The following is a 24,951-nucleotide window of genomic DNA, read 5'->3' as shown; positions in this document are numbered from 1 at the left end:
CTCTCACCGAGCAAAGGGTCTGGCCGGAAGAGACTCGGGCTGCCTGATGTCACACAACTCTCCCTTTCCTGGAGTAACTGTTTTTCTGAAACAGCCTTTGACTGTTAAGTAATTTGGGACTCAAGCAGCTGTTTTTCTCTATATTAGTGCCCTGACCTAGGCCACTGAGGGGCATGAGGCACCATGACTCTGAGCACTGAAAAGACATGCACTGGGCTGTAGACAGATACACTCTACTGCTGGGCTCTGGGCTCTGGGACTGATTTTGTTCCTTTCCTCCCCACTCCCAATTCTTCCTACACCAAACAGGAAGCCCAGTACATGCTCAAGCTCCTCCAGTGGGGCTGGGGGAAGGGCTCAGGGACGAGGTGTAGGACTGGATCAGAGGGTCACACACTGCAGCTGGTTGCAGTGAGAGCGCTGGGAAGGACACTAAGATGGTGGAGGTCACACAGGAATAGAGGGTTTGCTTTCTCTAACTCTCCAGCCCCTGGCAAGAGTATGTATAAAATGGAAATGACATACTAAGCTTTAGAAACTACTTGACACTGATTATTGCTGTTAGTTCTCTTCTAAACCATACATACTGCATTGCCTAATACCACTAAGGATGCTTAACACTGATAAAAAGGGAAAAGATATCTAGATTTACTTTACAGAAAAAGTATTCAAAATTTCATTCACAGTTGAATGGTCGTAGTCAAATATCCAAAAGGTCAATCCCATAGTCTAGTGCCTTCGATTAAGGAAAGTCTTAAGTGCATATATACATAAAACATAGTAGCAAAGCAGGATCTTCAGACACTTTGCCTGCATATCAGCTCTCTCACTGAGGAAATGTGTGAGAAAAGAGAAGTACTTTCATCTAAACAGAGCTCAGAAGATATAGAAATGGGCTACTAATATAGCAGTTTTAAATTTACATTAATTTCCTAAATAATTTCAGGAAGTTGAAGACAACATATGGAAATTACCAAGACTCTAAAAGCATATCCTGGTGGAAGTATGATTCTAATTTATTTAAATGTGTGTGGGAATGAGAAGCACATGTTGAATCAACAGACCACACAAATAGAAGGTGTTCTTATAAGATCAGGTCTTGAATATGAAAATGCTTTAAACAGCTGGTTTCTTGGCATCAACATGGCTAAGAATCTAGACTATGGTGAAGGGGATGAAGGCTTATCATGAAAAGTGATTTGTATTTAAATAAATCTGATCCATGTGATATTTAAATTATGGGTTGAGTTAGTAACCCCCTAAAAAAGATATGTTGAAAGTCCTAAACCCCAGTATCTCAGAATGTGATCTTATTAGGAAATAGGTCTTTATAGAAATAATCAAGTGAAGATGAGCTGAGTAGACTGGGCCCTAATTCAGGATATCTGGTGTCCTTGTAAGAAAGGGAAATTTGGATACAGAGACAGACACACATAAAGGGAAAATGATAAAAAGACACCCAGGGAGAATGCCACTTGACAGCGAAGGCAGACATTAGAGTAACGCATTTCCTAGCTGAGGAATGGCTGAGGCCCTCAGGAGCTAGGGGAGGGGCACAGAGTAGTGTGTGCGAAGGGAAGACAGCCTCACCAGCACCATGACTTCAGAATTCTGGCCTCCAGAACTCAGAGAACATATTCTCATTGTTTTCATCCACCCCATTTATGGTATTTTGTTACAGAAACTCTAGGAAACTGATACACTCCATTCCTCTCCTGGTTCAAACATCATGACTTTTAAACACTAAAACAATTTTTCCGTTATAATTTATCTTATTCTACCAAGGATTTAAAGCAGCTAATAATTAGCTTAAATTCAATGTGATTACAGAATATTCATAAACATTAGACAGGCAAGAGAGACTTCTAAACATGTAATCCAAAGTCCCAGTCCAAAAGAATAAAAGCAACAGAAAAAAATTAAAAGTTCCGGTCTAGGCTCTAGCATGGACCACACCGTACCTGACAAGAACGCTACATTTCACTATTGGTCCTCAATTTCCTCTGTTGTTGGATGAGGGAATTGTATAAGATGCTCATAAATATCTTACCAGTGCAATACTCCAGGAAAAGAAAAACTTAATATTTTAACGAGAAACTATTTTGGCATAAAGTCTAATGAGACTTCATAAATTCCTAGTTCATAACACTCTTGTTTAGGAGGACAAGGCTCTGTATAGCACCTTCTGTCAGGATATACCTGAACAAGGAAAGTTGAAGCCTGTTGCTCTCTGCTCACTAATAGCTTTTACAAGCGTGGGACATGGGAAGGCTGTCCTAAAAAATCCAAGTTCTGGCCAAAGCTAAGCATTGTGCTTTTTGAAAATCTAATTTTAATTTGACCAAGATTCAACCTGGATATTTTAGTCTTTACCTAAGAAAGAAATGCAGACCTCCCCACTTCATAAGTATATCAAGAGTACATGATAAATGATACGTAATAAGAATTCCAAACCTCTTGAGGGAAAAATAAATTCAGTATTCCCAAATTACAGAACATGTGTTTTGTGGGCATTTAAATAGAATTTATGATCTCAAAAGGGAATAAAAAGATCTCATCAACTCTGTAGGAAAAGGCAATGTTTGGATTTTAAAAAAGGGATTCTAATAGTATTTGATGTCAGATTTTTCTGCCTAAAGCCAAAATACAGAATCAGCTAAAGAAAGATCATGATGAAATATTTTACAATGGCTAATTCAGCTCTGGAGGTAACCATCTAGCAATGAGCTACCGATGCTTTCTACAACCACATTCTAACATCACAACGAGTCCCAAGTAACTTACCTATCTTCTCGGGATCAGTTATACCAACAGTCAAATCAAATTGGTCTTCCTGTTCTTCTTCCTCTAGCTTTTAAAGAGAAAACAATCATGAGAGTTGATATAAACAAGGCTACTAATTTTACTCTGTATTAGTTTTACACCAATAAACATCAAGATATAGCCTGCCCTGGCTGGGTGGTTCAATTGGTTGGAGCATCAGCCCATACACCAAAAAGTTGTGGATTCAATCCCTGGTTGGGGTGCATACAGGAGACAACCGGTATTTCTTCCTTACATCATTTCTCTCCCTCTCTCAAAAACCAATGAACATATCCTTGGGTGAGGATTACAAAAAAAGATACATCCTTCTACATATCACTGTTCAGCTGCCTATTCTCAACAATCCTAATGAACCAACTTCCACAATTTTAAGTTGGCATCTGCTCCAAGGCCTTTACTACATTTATTATCTAAAAACCTTATTTTGAGCATAATGAATAATTATTAGATTTTGGAAAATTTGTCTCTGTCAGGCTAAAGAGGGAATGAAGAAAGTGACCATACTCTCGAACATGAGAGCTCCAGATACTAAATAACATTAGTGACCACTGAAAGCCTGTGTAATCACTTGGGTAACGGCTCCTCTGCCCAGAAAGAGTGCTTTATTGGATTCTGGCTGTCAATTAACCATAAATGTCCTCCTCAAAAGTCACAAATATTTACTCAAGGTTTATACTCAACTGAACTTCAGAGTGGCAGCAGTCCTAAAAATCCCAAAAGACACAAGACCAATAGCACAGATTCTCACCTCCTCGTAGCTTTGCTGGGGCTTAGAAGAATTTGTGGCTTCCTGTGGAGGAGGAGATATAAGTGGTTTGGCTGGCACCTTCTTCTGATTATTCTGTGTGCTGTCCAGTGATAGCTCCACTGTGGCATCTAAAAATAGTTAATATATTGCTTATAACGAAGGTCAATAATGGGTCTTTCATGGCTAAACTTCAGTTCTATAGGCTGTGACAAGAACGGGAGAAACCACTCAATACTCAGAGGTTCTCAAACTAAGAGAACAAGAATCAAGAAATTTTCACATGGATAAAAGGGAAAGATGGTAAGGGAAGCTTAGTAGAGCAACATCTCTCATTTCTAATACAACTCGGCTACCCTCTCCTACACAAAATTTAGGCAAGAACCAGCTATCAAGCAAAAAGACTTCACAGCCAAAGTAAGTGTGTCATTTCTTTTGTCTTAGATGTATTCCTTTAAAACCTTGTATGAATCCTACTTATTCTTATTTATGATTGTTGTAAAAGAAGGTTGATTATCTGCTTTATGAACCAATATGATAGAAAAGTTAAGTATAGTGACAGTAAAATATGACATCAAAGGAAGAGTAAGGAAAACTGTAAACTAGGAAAACTGGACCTAAGGTACAAACACAGTAACACCTGGGAAAAGGCACTGAGGACAGACAGTACTGTTGTTTTAGCACAGTTTAAGAACTGTTCGCAATTACAGTTTTAGATCATCTTGTAAAGATTAAGTTATGTTTAATAAATGTGGTCCAAGGAAGATAAAAAGACAAAAAAGACATGTGTTAGTATCTAAATATCTTTCTAATCAAAATAGTTTTAAACAGTAGTGCTTAAGAGGCCCTGGCTGGGTAGCTCAGTTGGTTAGAGCATCGTCCCAATACACCAAGGTTGCTCGTTCAATCCTGGGTCCGGGCACGTACAAACAACCAATGAATGCATCAATGTTTCTGTGTTTCTTTCTATCTTAAAAAAAAAAAAAAAAAAAAAAAAAAAAAATCTGGGCTTAAGAGCTGCCTTTGTCTATCTGGAAAAATCTCAGTTGAGCAGAACAACTCATTCTCTAAGTGATCTAGACAGGGTACTTTAAAGAGCATTGTACACCATTTTTAGGCATTGAAATTTTTTATGCAAATAAAAAAAAATGCACTTTCATCTCAGAGCAATGGAGCTAGAAGTTCAAAACCCAAAGAGCTCAGATTGTTTTTTCTTTTTAATAAAAAACAAAATCCCCCTCAAAAAACCAAATATCCATTTGGGTTTGGCTTGATCAGTAGGTATTCAATTTTAGCCCTTAGGGAATTCAAAGAAAGTGGTGTTTTTTACTTTTCTAGGCTTTCATTTGGAGCCAAAATGAAACCACAGATGGGGGTCTATAAGGCATAAACAAATCCTAGATCAATGTTCCAATCGTTAAATGTGAATCATGTCTACAATCAAGATTGTCACACTGTTGGAATCCAGTCCTTAAAAGGAAAAAAAAAAAAAAAAGAGAGAGGCGACCTGACGCTGGTGTGGGAGTACAAAAGTATACATGATGAACATCTCCGGGTGGTAGGAGTCTTTGAAACAAGCAACCGGCTGAAGTATGTTTAAGATATTCACACCATGCAGGCCCCACATAAATAATTAAGTTAACAAATATGTTTGAAAATGAAACAGGAGGTACTTCTTATTAAAACCCTTGGCTTTAACTTTATTAGAGTGCTACTATGAGCCTTCTGAAGAGCCATGGATTTTCTACTGAAACTCATGAGACAAAGATGTTAAAACTTGCACTAAAAATGCTTTTATCTCTGTGCTGTTATTAAGAGTGATGGAGAAAGCCTGTGGGCTCCATCACAGAGACTCTGATCATTAACCTAATAATGTGGAAAATATAATCAGAACATTTAAATTTCTAGTCAACATCTAAAACATCTGAGAAGTTACTCAAGTCAAACTAAGTGTCTCACTGTAAGCATTCCTTTTTGTAGATATTTTATGATCCTTTCTTAGTAGTGAGGCAGATACTGGCTGCTTATAAAAGTAGTAGGGAAAAGATGTAAATCAGAATCCTCATTAGTAATAAACATATCCCTAAGAGCCCTAGTTGGGTGGCTCAGCTGGTTGGAGCGCTGTCCTGTACACCAAAAGGATGTGTTTGATCCCCAGTCAGGGCACATATAGGAGGCAACTGATAACTTTCTTTCTCTCTCTCTCCCCTCTCTCCCTTCCTCTCTCTCTCAAATCAATGAACATATTCCTTGAGTAAGGATTAAAAAAAAAAAAAAAGACCCTAATAAAAATCTTCTACATGTTCATGTACATAAAATATTATACAACCATGGAAGTAACTCAGTTACACTAAGATTTCAGGTCTTCTTATAAGGAAAGATCATATAAATGTTAAGGTCCCAAAGGTACAGAAACCTTCTTTTCAACCTGCTATAAAAGATAATTCATTATCTTGCATTTTTCCTCCAGAAATGTTATCCAAAAAAATAATCAATCAGAATGAATAGTGTGCACTTTAAGTTGCAGACATGAAATTGGAAAATACTCTAAATTTTTAAGGACCTCCTCCTAACTTCTTCCCTTTCATGTCTTTTAAATTTCCTAGCTGAATTCTATTATGTGTCCCCAGAATCTGACCTTCCACCCTTTCATCTCCCCCCTTCCTCACCCTTCACTCCTTTAAGAATCTCATTCCATGGTAGCCTCAACCTCAACGAAGATCCCCGTATCTCCAGTTCTTCCCTCTTACTGCAGAAAGAGTACCACAGTTCAAATCACCTCCTGGGCACTTTCCTTTGCATTTCAGATTTTAAAAACCTAAAACCCAAAATCACTTTCCCCTCAAAGTCAGTTTCTTCTTTAGAATATAGTTCTCAAAAAGTGCCATTTTCTTCTCAATCCTTGGACTTGAAACCTTGAATTCTGTCCTCAATCCTGATTTTTTTATATCTATTATATTCAATCACTAAACAAGAATTTGTTGATTTCTCTTTTGAAAAGTTTTCACCTTTCCCTTCCTATTTCCATCACCTTGTTTTTGCTTTGTCATTTCATTCTTGAACTAATTTATGAAGGCCTCCTGAAGTCTCTATAGTCTTTTTCCACTGCAATCCATTTTATATAATAATTCCACTATGTCAATCCTCTTAAAACATTACATTGCACATATCACTTTCCTAATTCAAAACTGCCAATGGCTCTTAACTGGCACTAGAATGAAAATTTACCCTAATTATTACTGACATCTAAAATCCTCCTAAAAGTGCCCTGGTGTGGCTCAGTGGACTGAGCACTGACCTGTGAACCAAAAGGTCGCTGGTTCGATTCACACTCAGGGCACATGCCTGGGTTGCCTGCCAGGTCCCTGGTTGGGGGCATGCGAGAGGCAGCTAACTAATTGTTTCTCTCTCACTTTGATGTTCCTAAATAAATAAAATCTTTAAAAATAAAAATAATAAAATAAAATCCTCCTAAAACTAGGAGACTTGACTTGGGGTAGTGAAGACACAATACAATATATAGATTCTATATTACAGAACTGTATACCTGAGACCTATATGATTAATAACCAATGTCACCCCAATAAATTCGATTTAAAAAAATTTTTAAATAAAATAAAATTTGGAGAATGCTAAACCAAAAAAATGAAATCCTCCTAAACTACACTTCCAGCCCTACCTTCCACTGCTTCTCTAAGAAACCCCTGCATTGAACCACGTTTATTGACTGTCCCTCAAATGCGCCTTGAACTTCAAACCATGTTCACTCTTTCTTCATTCTTCCTACATAAATTCTCCTCTTTCCAGAGACTCTTCTAAGGTCACTCTATACCAGAATTTCTCAATGTGGGCACTACAAACATTTTGGGCTGGATAACTCTTTGTTGTGAGGGCCTGTCCTGTGTACTGTAGGGTATTGTTCAGCAGCATTCATGGTCTCCACCCACCAGATACTGGTAGCACTCTCAAGTGTGAGGACCAAAAATGTCTCCTCCTACTGCCAAGTATCTTAGCAAGGAGGGGAAAATTACCCCCTGCTGAGAACAGGGTAATCCCTCTCAAGAAATAATTATTGGGCCCAAAATGTTAGTAGCACCAAGATTAAGAATCCCCCAGAATCCTCCTTTCCCCTCTCTCTAAAAATCGATAAGTAAATTAAAAAAAAATTTTTTTTAAAGAAATTAAAAAAAAAAAGAAAGAAAGCCTGTTCTATAGAAGTGTTTTATAAACTGCAGATTGTGGCTCATTTGGTTAATTGTAAAATCAGTTCACTGGGTTAAGAAACAATAAATATACTTCAGATTGTATTGAAAGTAGCAAGTCATTTACTAAAACGTGTTTCAGTTTTATACAAGTATGTATGTATTTGAATGATGACACAGAATGTATTTCTTACTATGAGTTTTGGTCACAAAAGTCTAAAGACACTGCTTTAGTCTGATCTCAGGCCTCTTCAAGCTCCCATGACTTAGTATTCCTATCATTGCTCCAGCCACATTTACATTCCTATTTAATAGTTTGTCTAACTCATGTTCTTAAGTAACTGTACATTTATGTCTTACTCCCTAAACTTGCAATAATGCTTCCAATATGTAGACATGTTTTTATCTTTATTTTTGGCGGGGGTGGGAGAGTTACTTTAACTGAGTAATTTAGAAGCTTCCTAGTACGCGTGTTGAGTCCGTACTTGCCTGCAAAGAGATCCTGTGGCTCTTGGTCTTGTTCCTCATGGATCCCATTTTCTTTAGAGCCACTGTTGATGGGAAAGGAAGTACTTCTCTTTGGAGACTGGGGCTTACTCTAAAAACAAAGAGATACTGTGAATAAGACGGTACTATCGAAAACAAAACCTAGAAAGTGACTTTTTTTTGAGCAAAATATTTATTCTGATTCTTAATTTAAGGCAATATGCCTCATGATGACATTACTGGTTCCCCAGATGAGGACCTTCTTGTGGCGTCCCTTGACAATAGAGTAAAACTCAAATTCTTACTGTGCCTTCAAGTCTGTGGATCTTTGGTGCTTTTTTTCCTTTCTTTTTTAAAATTAAATTTATTGGGGTGACAAGGGTTAATAAGATTATACAGGTTTTCAAGTGTACTAGTCTATAAAAGTGACTTTTAATGCATCCCTCGGTCACTTCTACAGGTGTTTAGGAGGAGAGAAGCATTAGCCGGTTCATTAAGCAGCAAATCAGTATTAGTGATGTAAGTGCTGCCCATAAGCACAGAGCTAAAATAAACTCATACGTTTTAGGGTTAATTTCTACCACCATACATAACCTTGCCAAAATGCCCTACCCCAAAGCACATGATACTGATGCGGGTATGTGTACACAGAGATAATTTTCAAAAGAACCTGTCCAAATACATTTCTCCATTTCAATTAATTACCTTTATTCTTTTAAATGCTGATGGGGCACAACTAGTGACTAGAACACCTCACTAGAGTCCAGAATTTCAGCTCTGATCCTGGCTCACTTTGCAGCCTTGGTTAAACTGTTCACTGAAGCCCAGTTGTGTGGAAATTACAGACCCTTCCAAGGGGCAAAAGAAGGTTTAACACTTTACATCTAATGCTGTTTGTAAACATCACTTATCTTTTCATCCTTTAACTTGCACAGACACAATTTTCAACCATACCCATGTCAGACTAGCAGAATAAAAACTAGTCACACTTAGCCTAGTGGGCATGTAGTGAAAATACAGTCAGTCCATGGCCTTTATCAAAAGCTCAGTGATCAGCCACAAACAAGGGAGGGGAGAGACCCAGACCAGTCATCAGAATGAACAAAGCTGAATTGTGCAGGACATGAACAGAAAGCTGGGAATCTGGCTTCAAAAGCCATGGTGTGCTATTGCAGGTTTTTGAAGTCAGACCCCAGGCCAAATCAGTTAAAGACTCGACTTACACATTCTTTTATGAAACATTTCCTTAACAAATCTGAGGGATTTTGTTCCTCAGAAACAGGCCTTTTCTGACCCAACAGAAGAAAGTGAAATGACAGGTCCAGTGAGTACTGTGAATGTGCCATTCAAACAGCTCCATCCCAACATGGAAAGAAACTGTTACGAATACTTTGTTTTATATTAGCAAACAAAGCTTCCACTGTAATTTTCCTATGTAATAAAATGTAATAAGCACTTAGTTGTACATGCTTAAATGTTTCACCAATTAATTGTTAGGGACTTCTAGCTGCTTCTACAATCTTAAAAAGCAGCAGAGACACAGACAACATATAATAGGACCCAAACAAAACCCATATTTCCCTTTTGCCTCCCACATTGCCACCATCTTCCTACATACGCACTTCCTTCCTATAAATATTCCTCTGCTCTTGTACAGGGATCTCATAAAAAGCCATCTGATTTCTTTCTAATTCAGTTCCCACTGATACCTGTCATCTGTAGATGGAAATTTAGGAGAGATTAAAACCCAAGATACATCAAGCATGTATGTATGCAAATGTAATTTACTATTTGCTCACCAGAAACTGAAGCCCCAGGAAAAGCACAGGTTAGAATTTAGCCATTTTAAAAAGCAACTATGACTCATTGCTGTGACATGGAGATGAATAAAGCCAGCTTTCTGTTTCTGATTTACCCTCCAAACTTGGAAGTTTAAAGACAAAGAGCATTCACTAGAGCAATGCTAGAATAGCAGTGTCTATCTCTGTATTGATCAGAAGAGACAGTTCCAGATGGCTGGAAATGCAGTGACAACTAGAGCACAGTTACCTGTCTCTCTCCCTCCACGAGACCATCTTTAAGCCCTACCCCTAGTTGCTTGACTAGAACTGTAATGCCATCCATGAGAACAGAAAACTGCTCCTTAGATATCCCAAATACCACTCAGCGATGACTTCTAAGGAAGCTGAAGATAAGATTGATTACTATATTTACTACCCTAGTCTTTCCTCTGTAATTCTTCTATGCACTAATTTTCTAGGTATATATAAATTTTGTTTTCTGTTTTCACCCATCTGAGCATTTTCTTTCCATGTCATTAAGAGTTGTACAAAAATCCCCTCTCTCAGTGACATAGCTCTCTATCATATGGATATACCACAACATAGTCATTTTCCTAATGATAGACAGGAATTTAGACAGTTTCCAGGGTTTTTTTAATCATTACAAATAATGATGTGATGCCCATTCCTATATATATACACATACATATTTATATATGTGTGCGTGTGTGTGTGTGTGTGTATATATATATATATGTGTGTGTGTGTGTGTATATATATATATATATATATATATATATATATATATCCATATCTGATTATTTACTTGGGGTAGATGCTTAAGTAGAATTATTGGACATAAAAATTTCAAAGGCTCTTTTAGGCTGCCTTTCACAAAGACCACCACCATCTTACATCCCACTTTCTTCCCCCAGCAATGAATAAAAGTACCGCGCGCACAGCAACATTAAGCATTCTCCCTTTTAAGACTATTTGCCAGGTTTCCACATATTTAATAGCCATCTAAAACACCCCTGTGGAAGTCCCATAAGACTGTTAGCTGATTTCTTAAAAGAAGCTTTGCAGGCAAGAAGGGAGTGTCAAGAAATATTCAGTCATGAAAAGCAGGGACCTACAACCAAGATTACTCTATCCAGCAAAGCTATCATTTAGAATGGAAGGGCAGAGAGCTTCCCAGACAAGGTAAAGCTAAAGGAGATCATCATCACCAAACCATTATTATATAAAATGTTAAAGGGACTTATTTAAGAAAAAAAAGATGATCAAAACTCTGAACAATAAAATGGCAACAAATATATATCTACCAACAAATGAATCTAAAAAACAAACTAAGCAAAGGAAAAGAACAGAGACAGAAGCATGGATACAGAGAGCATTTTGATGGTTGCCAGATGGGAGGGGGAGAGGGGATTAAGAAGTACAAATAGGTAGTAACAGAACAGCCCTGGGGATATAAAGTACAGTATAGGAAATGGAGTAGCCAAAGAACATATATGCATGACCCATGGTCATGAACAATGGTGGGGGCATTGTCTGGGGGAGTGGGGGGTTCTGGATAGAGGGGGGCTAAGGGAGAAAAATTGGAACAATTGTAACAATAATAAAATACCACTTAAAAAAATAAAAATAATTATTGCTAAAAAATAAATAAAACACCTCTGTGACTTGTCTTGATGTCATCGGCCCATTTTTCTCTGAAAAGTTAACTTTCATTAGTTATGTGTACACTTTTCTTACTAAAGTATGTTAACCCTCTCTCTGGCATATTGTACAGTACTCCTCCCAAACTTTATCTCTGTTCACATTCCTTTTATTTTTGACCTTGTCAATATAAGAAACATCCAAACCTGTAGAGAATTTTTGTAGTTTATCGGAGCCCAAACTGATGACATATGTGGAGGAGCAAGATCTCAAATGCGCCTGAGGATAATAGTTTGCAGTTTGCTTTTTGTAAATTTGGAATTAAGGAGGGAAGGTAAGGAAGATTACATGCAGGTGGGAGAAAGCAAGGTGGTGACTGGATTACGGATTAGTTAAGATTATGTGCTCTCTGGGGGGTGGTCAATACTTTCAAAGGTGAGTTAACCTATTTCTGGGAGAGGTGGAACTTGTAATTAAGTCTTGGTTTGCTGTCGTCGGGGCAAATGATTCCATTCTGGGCCTATTATTTCTTTTATGGGCTGAAGAGTATCAAGCAAACAGTTGGCTCTGAGGCATAATATTCTCAAATTTTATGTAAAATCAGATTCAAAAGAAGCTGAGCAGAAGTGTTTTCAGGGTTAAGAAGAAATGGACCCCTATTGGGCTATACTACATTCACCTAGGACTGTTAATAGAAAAGAAATCTTCCATAAGACTAGAGTCTATAATAATGGCTTGTGTGGACGAAAAAGGGATTCTACAAAGTGTAACCTCACAAGGTGATCTGATAATTAAAATCTTAATTGGGCAGGTAATGCTAGGTAGTCAAGCCCCAGGTATGTAAACCTTTTAGTAAAAGGTTTATCTTTTTATCTTTGTCTTAAGCAAGGCCTATCCATTTTTCCAGTGCATCTAGGTTCACACATCTTTGAAAAAACATAAGCACCCTCAAGAGAGTGCATAATCCCTGCCCTGCTTTCTCCCACATTCATGTAATCTTCCCTACACTACCTCCTTAATTTCAAATGTATAAAATAAGCTGCAAAACGTATTCTCGGGAACATTTGAGATATTGCTTCCAAGCAACTGTTTGGCTTACATAAGTTCTTGTAAGGCTTATTTTATAATCCATATTTTAAAAACCTCTTAGAAGTCAGTAAGTCACAAAACTATACATGTATTTGAAGGGGGCTAAATATCAAGCAACAGAAAAATTATATTGTAAGGAAAATAGTATTGTTACAGAAACAGGGGTGTTCCAAAAAACCCCAGAGTTTGCAGCTGGGGGATGGGGAGAAGGAAGCAGCTTTTCAGAATGCCTCCACATGCCTGAGGCTGGTGGCTAGTGTCTTTTTTATGCAAAATGGCTTTAATGCATCCAAAGCCTCAGGTAGATGGGAGGAGTCTTGAACCAGGGGATGGTATGGAGAAAGCACACAGAGCCTGCGTAAGGTCCTGTGAATGGTCAGAACTGGTTACCGCACCCACTACATCAGAGGATGTAGTCAGGGATTTAAAAATAAGCGGCAGACATTTTAGCCGGGCTGACTGTGCGGATTTAACTAAGGTTAGGACTGACTGTGCGGATTTGACTAAGGTTAAGGCTGACTGTGCGGATTTAACTAAGGTTAAGGCGGACTGTGCGAATTGGACTAAGGCTGAAGCTGACTGTGCGGATTTCACTAAGGTTAGGACTGACTGTGCGAATTGGACTAAGGCTGAGGCTGACTGTGCGGATTACAAAAGGACTAACTATCCAGTTTACAAGGAGGCTGAGAATCCATGAGGTTCTGGATTAAAAGCTGGTGGACCCCATAACACAGACGAGGTCTCCCCAATCAGGATTGAATGATTGGCAGCTACTGGTAAAGCTGAACTGTGTTTGGAAAGTAGGGAAAGGGTTTCTCTGACTTTTCTAAAACTAGCCTGGTTTGGTGGGGGGGAGGCAAGGATATGTGTTTATGGGTGTTTTAAAGAACATAAGACTTAACAGAAATCCGCAAATAACTAAATCTATATAACTGTTAAATAAACAATTCTTTTTCTTTTCACTAAACTCTGGTATTGAGAGTTATAATTTTGGCGGCGGGCTATCGGGCCCCTAACTAAAGAGCCCGTGGGTTTGTTTTCAAATGGAGTAGCCCAGGGGTTCTGTAACAGTATGTTTATGATGTACTTAAAGCCAAAGCCCAGCCCTGCCTATTTACCTCTGCCCTCCCCACCTTTTTCTAAAAATAAAGGAAGCATTCTTTCAGTTAGTGACAGGATCCTAGGCTAGGATATCCAACACTTGCTGACTCTCCTTGACGTTAATTCTAGCAGGTGGTTCTACTGATAAGCTGTTTAAAAGTTCAAGTGCTTCTGGTTTATAATTATAAGGGCACATAGTCAGCCTAATCCTAATTCTCAGAAAGGCACTAGAAAGACTGGCCGGCAAGAGGGCACTTAAGAGCAAACAGGTATCCCTCCCCAGTTACCAGCATCATACCTTGAGGAAGAGGCTGCTAACACAATTTTCTTAGCTCAGGGAAGGACAGACCTGGACTTGCTGCCCCTCAGCTGACAAAGCCACTGAGAAGTCATGTGATTCTGGGTTACTTCCCTTTAGGTTAATCAGCTGTGATTCTTCCTCCTGTTGCTTGACTGCTCTTTGCTCCATATAGAACCCTTGTATTATGTTCAAGGGACCTCAAAGGGGTAGTACTGTTAAAACTCAACTGCAAATATAGGTCAAACACAAATTAAAAGCTAAAGTAACACTGCCTCTGGAGAACTAGAGTACTCATTTTCTGATAGAAAATTAGTATAATTTAGCAAGGTAAGGAAGGTAGAGCTATGAAATTGTGTGATTATACTAATGTAACAAGGGAAGGACAATTAGGAATAAGTCAATCCTGGAAGCTATACTCCGATGATAACAGGGCAGTCAGGAAGCCTTTTAAAAATTACCCTGGAAGACTTTGGCATGAAATACTGCTGCTTTTGCCATCTTTACTTCTAGGGAGGAATGAGCAAAGTGGGACAGTGTATTGGGTTTCTATCGCTGCTGCAACAAATTAGCACAAATTTAACAGCTTAAATTTATTTCTTGTAATCCTGTGGAAGTCAATATAGGTATCACTGGGATAAAATCAAGGTGTCATCAGGCTTGTGTTCCTTTCTGGAGGTTCTACAGGAGAATCCATTACCTTGCCGGTTCTAGCTTCTAAAGCTGCCCACATTCCTTAGCTCATGGCTCACTTCCTCTATCTTCAAAGCCAACAATGTAGCGTCTCTGTGGCTCCCCTCCCCCACCAAAGGTAGTCAATCACCTTCCGTAGCCACTCTTCGAGTCTCCCATTAAAAAAAATTTTTTTTAAATTTTGTATCCTCACCCAAGGACATGGCCATTGATTCTAGAGGGGAAGGGAGGTAGGAAGAGAAACACTGTGTTGCAACCCAGGGCCGAACCTGCAACCTATGCATGTGCCCTGACTGGGAATTGAACCTGCAACCCTCTGATTCATAGGGTGGTCCTCCAACCAACCAGGGCTCTGACTCTTCCATTTCTAAAGAATCCTTGTGATTACACTGGACCCAGACAAGCCAAGATAATTTCCCTACCTTAAGAGCAGCTGATTTGCAACCTTAATCCCTTTGCTTTGTAAACACATTCACAGGTTTCAGGTTTACAACTGGGTATTTTCTGGGGAGGGGGATTATTTTGCCTATTACAGGCAGTAACTCCTCTTCTACACCATGTTTCAAAATGGAACACATACACTGCAATAAAAGCTTCTGTGCTTGGGACACTTGACTGTCCACTGATTTGGGCATATCCACATCTTACTCTACAAACTGGGTGTTTGATTAACCCAAATTATTTCACAATATTACCTCTCTTATACCTGAAGGAATTAAGAAAGGGGTTCTTATCTATGAACCACAGAATTGTGGAGGGGTCTATAAACTTAGATGGGAACAAAATTATAACTTTATTTCCACTAATCTCTAACTGAAATTCAGCATTTTCTTCAGTTATGAAAATAGGCAATAAACCATAGTAGTATCGGCAGTACCTGAGACTAGACATTTTATATCAAACCTTAAAATTAATTTATGCTCATCTCTACTTAAAAATTATGGTAGTTATTAGACCTATCCCTAGTCTTATTATTTAAAGCATCAAAAAAAGCATGTTACTAATATAAAATTGTTTTAATGTTTTGATAACTGCATTTTAGTATAACTGGTTTCCTTTGTAATCTTATTATTATACATTTAAAGACATTATTCTGAGAATAGGTTCACCGGCTTCACTGGACAGCTAATGGGTCCATGACAAAAAAAGATAAAGAATCTCTGAGGTAGAGGACCAAATGAAAATAGTGAAGGGGAAGCTGGAAGGGTGAGGAAAATGACCCTGAAGCCGACCATTGAGCTAGGTAGGGACAACCATGAGCAAGCCCATCAGAGACCTCAAAGTGAAAGGGCAGACACATCATGATCTACCAAAATTTAGCTGACATTCTACTGAATTCTCTGTTGTACTTTTCTTACTGAACTTTTGGGGTCTCAAACTACTATAACTTAATAGGGCAGAAAACTGCAGAAGGATCAGCGCACTAACGGGTACATTAACTTTTAAACTGAAAAGGCGAACCCAGTTCAAATCTGCTCTAAAAGCAGAATGAAGCCCCAGCTGTCCATTTGACTAAGGAAAAGAATAAGAGACAAAAAGTTGAGCAACAGGCTTTTCCCGGAGATGAGGTACTTCATGGCTACTTGCTCTACCAACTATCCATTACTCATGATTTATTTATGCCAACAGTTACTCAAGAGTGCTGAAAAGCTTTGCGGACCATAGGAGAGAAATTAAGTTTTCTTTTTCCTCTCTCCCCTCCCAAACAAAGAAATCACAAATGGTCATCATCAGAGGTACCTGAGTAAGCAAAGAAGCAACTCCCTACAGAATCCAGCACTCTACTGTCTTTCATAAGCTCCAAAATGGAATTTTAAATAATTTTTAAGTTTGGTTTTTATTAGTGTTTTTAAAAAGTCTTCTCTTAGCCTGCTTTCTCCAAAAGGGTTTTGTAACTATGTTTGTTAGCTTTTCCTCCATTATTTTGAAAACTAGGTTAATTGCTAGTACAATTTGATGGTCAAATCAATGCACCCTTACCGGTGTGGCTCAGTTGGTTGGAGCATTGTCTTATAAACCTAAATGTCGTGGGTTCGATTCCCTGCCAGTGCACATGCCTAGGTTGGCGGGTTTCAGTCTCTGGTCAGAGGGTGTAAGGGTGCAACTGATTGATGTTTTTCTCCCTCTCTCTCCCTCCCTTTCCCTCTCTCTAAAGTCAGTAAGCATGTCCTCTGGTAAGGATTAAAAGAAAGAAAAAAAATATCAAAGAATCTGCGTACTTCAGGAAAACCTGAACTTATTAGAAGTAAAACATCTACAATTTGAGCTGAGCATTAAAATGAATCTTTGGATATAACACCAGTTGCTGACTTTTTCAAGAACATCTGTATCACACCTGGGGGAAAAATGTAGAATTTTAACTTATGATATTTTGACCATATCTGACCACCTGTAATGATGTTAGCTCTAAAAACAAGTGTTTGACACAGTATGCCTACTGAAAATATTACGCACTGGACGGACACATACCCATGACTATTTACTAATATAAATTGTTATGACTACCCCATTAACTAAAGAACTTAAGCAATAACCCTTTGTTTAAAATTACTATTATGCAGATTAACTTTCAGCTGATTAAGAACAGAGAAGGGATTGTAGCAAGAAACTTAATGAGAATTGTAACACACCTGCGGGAGCAGCTATCATTTTGCAGAACAGAGAATTAAGATATTAACTAGCTAATCTATTAATCTCCTTAGGGTTTTTAATAAAGTTACCAACTTCTATCCAGATATAAAGAAGTTATTCTATGGGAAATAAATTGGTCTTTAAAAATAAAAGCTAAGATGGGATTACAAAATGGTGAAACTGCTATGGAAAACAGCATGGAGGTTCCTCAAAAAATTAAAATAGAACTACCATATGATCTAGCAATCCCACTTCTGGGCATATAACCAAAAGAATGGGAAAGTAGGGTTTCAAGGAGATAGTTGCACATTTATGTTCATAGCAGCACTATTCATAATAGCCTAGAGGTAAAAGCAACCCAAATGTTCACTGAAAATGAATGGATAAACAAAATGTATATATTCATATGTAATGGAATACTGTTCAACCTTAAAAAGGAAGGAAATTCTGATGCATGCTACAACGTGGATGAACCCTGGGGACATTATGCTAAGTGAAATAAACCAGTTACAAAAAGATAAATACTGCATGATTCCACTTATATGAGGTTATCGAATACAGTCAAATTCATAAACAGGTAAAATGGTGGTTACCACAGGCTGAAGGGAGAAGGGAAAAGGGAATTATTGTTTAATGGGTACAGTTTCAGAAATGCAAGATGAAAAAGTTCTGGGGAGAGCAATGGGGGAAAAAAGGGGGACAACTGTAACAGAACAACAATAAAAAGAAAAGAAAGTTCTGGAGATGTGTTTCAAAAATGTGAATATACTTAACACTACTGAACTGTAAAATTAAGTGATTATGATGGCAAATATTGTGTTTCACCACAATTAAAAAAAAAAAATCTGATCTGTTGCCCCTCAGGATACCTGTTATATTTATTGATCACAGAGGTAGGGCTGGATTCTAAAATTACCATGTTCTTTCCTGTCTAAATGTTAAACACCAGTCGGAATGTGTAAACAATGCTTTTATTTTTTTCACTCACCTGAGCACATTTTTCATTATTTTTAGAGAACGAGGAAGAGTGAGAGAGAGAGAGAGAGAAACATCGATTAGTTCCCTCTTCTACACACCCCCACGGGAGACTGAACCTGCAACCTTTTGGTTTAGTGTGTCACTCCAACGAACTGAGCCACATTGGCCAGGGTGTAAATAATTCTTGGTTTATTTAAAGACTAACTCTTCAATACATGACTTTTCTCTTCTATTTTTTTTAATGTTTTAGATTAAATTTTATTTATTTTAAAGTAATTTTATTATGTTGTTATAGTTGTCCCAGTTTTTTTCCTTTTACTCTCCTCTGTCAAGTACCCACCTTCCCTCCAGCAATCCCGTCCCCCTTAGTTCATGTCCGTGGGTTATGCATATAAGTTCTTTGGCTTCACCCTTTCCTATATTATTCTTAACTTCCCCCTGTCTATTTTGTACCAACCAATTATGCTTCTTAGTCCCTGCACCATTTCCCCATCCCCACCCCGCCCCCCCAGCTGATAACCCTCCAAATGATCCCCATACCTATGATTCTGTTCCTATTCTGGTTTGCTTAGTTGGATTTTGTTTTTATTTTTTAGATTCAGTTATTGATAGCTGTGTTTTCAATACATGACTTTTCATGTCCCCTGCTATTCTTTATCTTACTTCTTTTTTCTGGCTATTTCTCTAACTACCAGGATTTTAATTCAAGAATAAGAGTAGCAGGAAAATATCCAAATTAAGTCTGATACATCATCATCATAAGTAGTTACCAAATTTGGCCAAAATCTGAAATAAGAATATCATTTATCTGTTTTCTTCCCTCCTCTCAGCAAGAGAATGGCCTCCACAATTTTCTCTTTATGTATGTATATATTTATTTATGTTTTTATTTTTTTATTTTGAGAGCATAATTATTAAAGTTGGGGAAGTGAAACAAGAAAGGGCTTAGGATAGAAGCAATAGGAGAAAGCCTAAGTGGGGCTGCTTTGGTGCTCTAGAGATATTACAAGAAAGAAGTGAGCCAAGGCGGGGCTGCTGCTGGCTCACTGGGAAGTGAAAGTCACAGTGACAAAAGTGAGCCAAGGTCGGGCTGCTGTTGGCTTACTAAAAAGTCAGAGAAAAAGGGAGCTTGGAGAAAGGTTCAGGGGGTTAGCCCTGGGTGAGCTGCCACTGCCCACTGCTCCCCTGGTTGCAAGTCTCATGGGGAAATTTAGAGTTTAGGAGATGTATTTTTGATAGGGCAGAAAGGCCTGGGCCTGCTCCCAGGAAGAAGAGGGCTCTGCCTGTATTTAGAGGGCAAACCTAATAGTGGTCCTGGCATATTGCTAAAAAGAGACAGGTAGATAAGAATCCTGTGAAGGCAAATAAAGAACTTGCTTCACTTTTATCATTTAGGGTTAGAAGTACGCGAATAATATCGGTAAAATGAGGTATAAAAGCATGTATGTTGTTTTATAGTTTTTTAATATAATAATTTTAAGAACTTGGGGAGTCAAAAGAATGGCTCCAATTTAATCTACAGTTTTATTAGGGAAAAAAGTAATCCTATCCCAGAAATAGGAAGATTTGGATAATATATTTAGATTTCAGACCTTTTTATTTATAGGCCCACAAAGAGATGGAAAGATACGATCTTAAGTATTCTTAAGAATCAGGCCTTCCACAAGCTGGTTTTCAGTCTTAAAGCAACAACTTCAGATTTATTTTAATAATTCTTTTAACTCCAGTTTGTCCTTGTAGAATCTGAGACGCATTATTATCACAGGCTGCCCTTTCAATTATAAATCAAACTACACTTTTATTACTGAATTAACAAAGCTTCTTGGGCTGTAAAAGAAAGCAGATGGGATGAAAATTGCACACATGCCATAAACGAGTTTTAAATCTTATATGCCTCAGCTTCCTAATTCTTTAATGCTCCTCTCTTAGCCTATAACATGCAACAAAACACAATATGAAGATAAGTTAAATCAGTAAGATGTCTACTTTGATGACTTCTAGCTAATCAATTTCACTAGTCTGATTTTGACAAAACATATCGACCATTTTGGAGTTAATTAATTTAACTTTGTAACCCATGATTAGATTTCGTGAATTTTTGATTCTTTAAGTAATTTCAGGTTACAACATGCTCAATTGTCCTACAAGTGTTTTACAGGTATATATTCTAATTCAATCCTCATAAAAAAAATTGGAGTTAAACACTATTATTATTCACATTTTGTAAGTGAGGAACTGTACAAAGTAATTAAGTACCTTACCCAAGGTTAAGCTAGGAAATTATTATAGAGCCTGGACTTAAATCAGACTTCCAAAGCCCATGCTCCTAATTACTTTATTCTTCAGTGTTGTTCCTTAAGATACAGATGCAACGCAATCCCCTATCTTCTCACACTGGCTCATAACTAAAGCATGTATTAAAATATAATTTGTATTTAATGGCTATTTAACAAGAAATTCACATATGAGGGTCTTGGCTTCCTGAAGATTAACAGCAGGGAAGGCAGCTCAAAAAACATGGCTTACAAGCGGCATTTTAATTTCCTTGGCAACTTATTTTTCCTGAATCAAAATCGAAAAAATAATTATGCTTTATGTGGTACAACAAGGTCATTGTAACCCCTTCATTCTCCCTTTAGCTGGAAATTAGGCAAAGGATTTTTACAGTCTTACAAGAGAGAAGTACTGATGCATCTATAAAATAATATGATTAGATAAATAAAATCATAGCCTCTTGAACTTTTTAAGGTACTCTACAAAATAACTCCTCATCCCCCCAGGGTCCTTTTTTTGAAAATAAAGAATCATTTTTCAGCCCTGGCCAGGTAAGCTCAGTTGGGTAAAGTGTTGTCTCTTATGCCAAGGTTGTGGGTTCAATCCCTGATCAGGGCACATACAAGAAACCAATGAATGCATAAATTAAGTGGAACAACAAATAGATATTTCTCTCTCTCCCTCTTCCTCTTTCTCTCTCTAAAAATCAATCAACAAAAAATAAATAAAAATAAGAATTTAAAAGACAAAAACCATCACTCTCAATGCCAGAATTTCTATTTTGAGATATTCAGTCTGAATATCTACCAACCCAGCAGTTACCAACAGGAGCTGCCCTCCATGGTGTATGGGAGAATTACTAAAGGAATAGACCCAAGATTTGTTTTAAATGGGATCAGAAAGACTAAATAAGCAGCAAGAGTTAGTTCTCAGAACAACAGGGACTTCACTAAACAGTTTGAGCTGTTATATTAGTATCAGCAAATGATTTTTGAGCTGGGATTATGAACTCAATTCCTGAATACAGTACAGGGAAAATTCTAGTAATTGTCATAGGAGGTATTTCCAAGAAACTTAACCTTTTCTTGAAGTGGAGGAGGAACAAACTTTCCTCTACCCTCAAGATTCTTTTGGCTGGTCAAATAATCAAATATACATGACACAAATTAACAAGAGAAAATAGCTAAATTTAGTATGTATGGGAACCCCGAATAAATGAGAGTCAATGACCCCCCACATGCAAGTAAGGTTCAGAGACAGAAAAGGAATATGGGTATAGTAGTGTATATATATATATATATAAGACATCCTGAGCTAGGGATGAGGTGAGGTGTCTTGGGGGCTTCAAAGGGTTATTGGAGGATGATAAGAGCAAATGCTTAGTAATTAGAAGTTTGTCCTAGAGAGGTCAAAAGAGGTTATCTCTGATAATCTATCATGGGTGAGGCCTCTAATTCGAGTTTTTCTAGGTAGGGGCATAAATTTCTCTTAAGCTGGGGGCTAAAGCTGCCTTTAGCTCAAAACAATCAGCATACCACAAAGACACATCCTGGGGTGACTTGTTCTGAGCTCCCATACTGACAAATGACACAAGCTCCCAACTGTTTCAGGCACATACTGCATAAAGAATTTAAAGTTGTTTCATTATTTAGTCACCCATAGCTACTATGAAGAGAAGCATTATCCAAGATAGAAAGAGACATAAATTCACAGACCTAATGCTGAAGAAGTTTTCAACCTGGAAAGAATTGTGTTGAGTCAGTATTCTTACGAAACAGCCCAAAACATCTCCACTGGTTCCATAACTGATAACTGATTTCCAAATTCCACATATAAAGATTAGTTTTTCCCAAAATCGAACTCTTATTAGAAACTTGGATATGTATTACTATGGATAACAGTATTTCCTCCTCACATTTACAGGTTGGCTCCCACTAAGATATTTAAGCACTTTAACACATCCCTTTAAAAGGGACAAAGCTTGTGGTCTATGTAGTGATTTATCTGACAGGGCGTTCTTTTCAACAGACTGGTAGGATTTTCCTAGAGATCAGGAGTCAACCTGTCTCATAAAATAAAAAGGCCCTCTAGTAATTACAGGTAAGTGTTGAGCTAACGAATAAATTTGTGGGCGGGTCACTATCCTGGGCCACTCCAGATAACATTATTCGTCCCCAGAGCAGTAAGGCGACAGAAAGACTGCACCCCATGCGCTAATCTCGATCTATTAAATCAGCCCTGCAAGAAAGGACCAACAAAACAGCTCCGTGAGTCCGTGGGGTCACTACAAGGCAGGGCCAAAAGCTGGCCTCGGCGACTCTTCGCAGTCAGGGACTCGGCGGAGGCGCCACCACACCCCTCACTCCTCACTGCCCGCCCCAGGGGCCGGGAAGCCAGGCCCTGCGTCTCGGCGTTCATCTAGGACCCCAACCCACGATTACTGTCACCAACGCACGGTCTCGCCGGGCTCACTCGGCCCAGCCTCCCCGACTCCCCCTGAGACTCTCTACCCTTTTGGGGCGCCCACCCAGCCCCTGGCCGCCCCCAAAGGTGAGAACTCACAGCTGCCGCGGCGCCGGTGAAAATATCCTCTCCCTCGGTGTCGCTGTCCCCAGCCTCAGGTTCTGAACCCCCAGTCGCCCCCTCGGACTCCGACTCCAGGCCAGGGAAAGGCGGAGGGAGTCTCTCCGAAGCGCTACAGCCACCACCACCCGACGCCATCTTCCTCCACCCGCGGCGGAAGCCGCAACAACAACTTTATAGAGAGAAAACGCCGCGAGCAAATCGTTCTAGCGGAGCGAGGAGTGGGATGTCCAGGACCAACAGAGCGGCTTGCGCCGGGGCGGGGCTTAGGCGCTGGGGGCGGAGGCGGGGGTGGCTAAAGGCCCCTGCCAAACAAATCTCAGCCCTGGATCATGGTTCTGAGATCTTAATCAAGAGGGCATAGGGGTAGGAAAGGAAGAGCCAGGGACTGCTCAGGTTGCCAGGACACTGTGCTCTTCATAGCTGTGTCTAACAGGCTTCTTAAGGTGTCGTTTGAGTAAAGGAGTCTGAAAACCTCTGCATACTACCTACCCATGAGGGCATATCACAGTGCCCTCATAGAGCCTCAATAAATAGTTTTGATTGAAGTCTCTGAGGAGATTGCAATAAAGTCTCGCCATTTATTCTTTGTGGAACATTTAGTTAAGGCATTCAAGAAATACATATTGAGCACCTACTCTGTGCCTAGCACCCTGCTATGAATCTGAGATATAGAAATAAAGAAGCTCCTGGCCCTCTAGGCGCTTGAGGGAGACAGGCATGTAAGTTAACATGTTCAGTGCTCTAGTTTGCTGTGCCAGCACAAGTAAAAGAGATCATCGATTCTATTTGTTAAAGTAGGGAGACCTCACACAGGAAGTGAAACCTCAGTGTCCTAAATTTGGTAGCAAGTTTAAGATGATCTCAATTGCTGTGGAGTGAATGAAGTGTAACAGAAAGTGGGGAAATTATTAAACTCTGAACAGTATGTTCCTGCGACCTAAACTGTTCACTGGTTGTCTGGTGAGCCAAAAGTCTAACTAGATAAAATAAATAGGATAGTTTATCATGGGATAATTCTGCAAGATAATTCTGACTTTCTTCTCAATAGAGATGAGAAGAAACTTGGCATCGCTTTTGACAAAAGGTTTAGTTTGTTTCTAACTGCAAATTCCTCAACAACTGGGGCTGGCTCTCTCACATGTTAGCTGCTTGAAGGCAAGGGACCTGTCCTACCCTTGATGCCTAATAGATCAAGTCCAGCAAATTAAACACCCAATAAATGTTTGCGATTTGATTGGAGAGATGAATGAATAAAATTAAAATAATCAACCTTGTTACTGGTATTCGGGACAGCCATGAACACTATGGGATTTACAGCATTCTTTTTAGGACGGTGATCTCCAATGTCACTATTGGATGCAATGCACACAGGGAAGCTCTCCTTTTAAGTTGTCTTTGGAGGCCATTGACAGAAATATTCAGCCTGTAGTGGGGAGTAGTGCTGGCCTAAATCCCTATGAGACGAGAAAACCAAAAAGCCCTCCCTTCCCCAAGCTGTGCCTAACCATCCTTTACTGGGCTCCCGAGACATCCCCATTTTAGGGCAACGGAAACTCACTTCCGGCCTAAAGAAGTAAAAACTTTGGGTGGAAGCGTCTCCCT

At 38.9% G+C, this 24,951-nt stretch overlaps 1 protein-coding gene across 1 annotated transcript in view; it reads right to left on the bottom strand.

Annotated features, from left to right (window-relative positions):
- SNX1 (sorting nexin 1) overlaps nt 1-23,528 on the bottom strand; it is a 35,376-nt gene extending 11,848 nt beyond the window's left edge. The window contains exons 1-4 of the mRNA XM_090270746.1: nt 23,326-23,528; nt 8,260-8,368; nt 3,572-3,699; nt 2,785-2,851 (exon numbers count right to left, since the gene is read on the bottom strand). Of these exons, the coding sequence (XP_090126872.1) occupies nt 2,785-2,851; nt 3,572-3,699; nt 8,260-8,368; nt 23,326-23,484 (463 nt within the window). The 5' untranslated portion in view covers nt 23,485-23,528. The remainder of the gene's footprint in view (nt 1-2,784; nt 2,852-3,571; nt 3,700-8,259; nt 8,369-23,325) is intronic.
- Between the last annotated feature and the right edge of the window lie 1,423 nt (nt 23,529-24,951).

Source organism: Furipterus horrens, unplaced genomic scaffold (genome assembly GCF_987537825.1).
Source record: "Furipterus horrens unplaced genomic scaffold, mFurHor1.1.pri manual_scaffold_3, whole genome shotgun sequence".
NCBI classification, from domain to species: domain Eukaryota; kingdom Metazoa; phylum Chordata; class Mammalia; order Chiroptera; family Furipteridae; genus Furipterus; species Furipterus horrens.
Note: the sequence above shows the minus strand (reverse complement) of the source record. Positions and strands in the feature narration are given on the sequence as shown.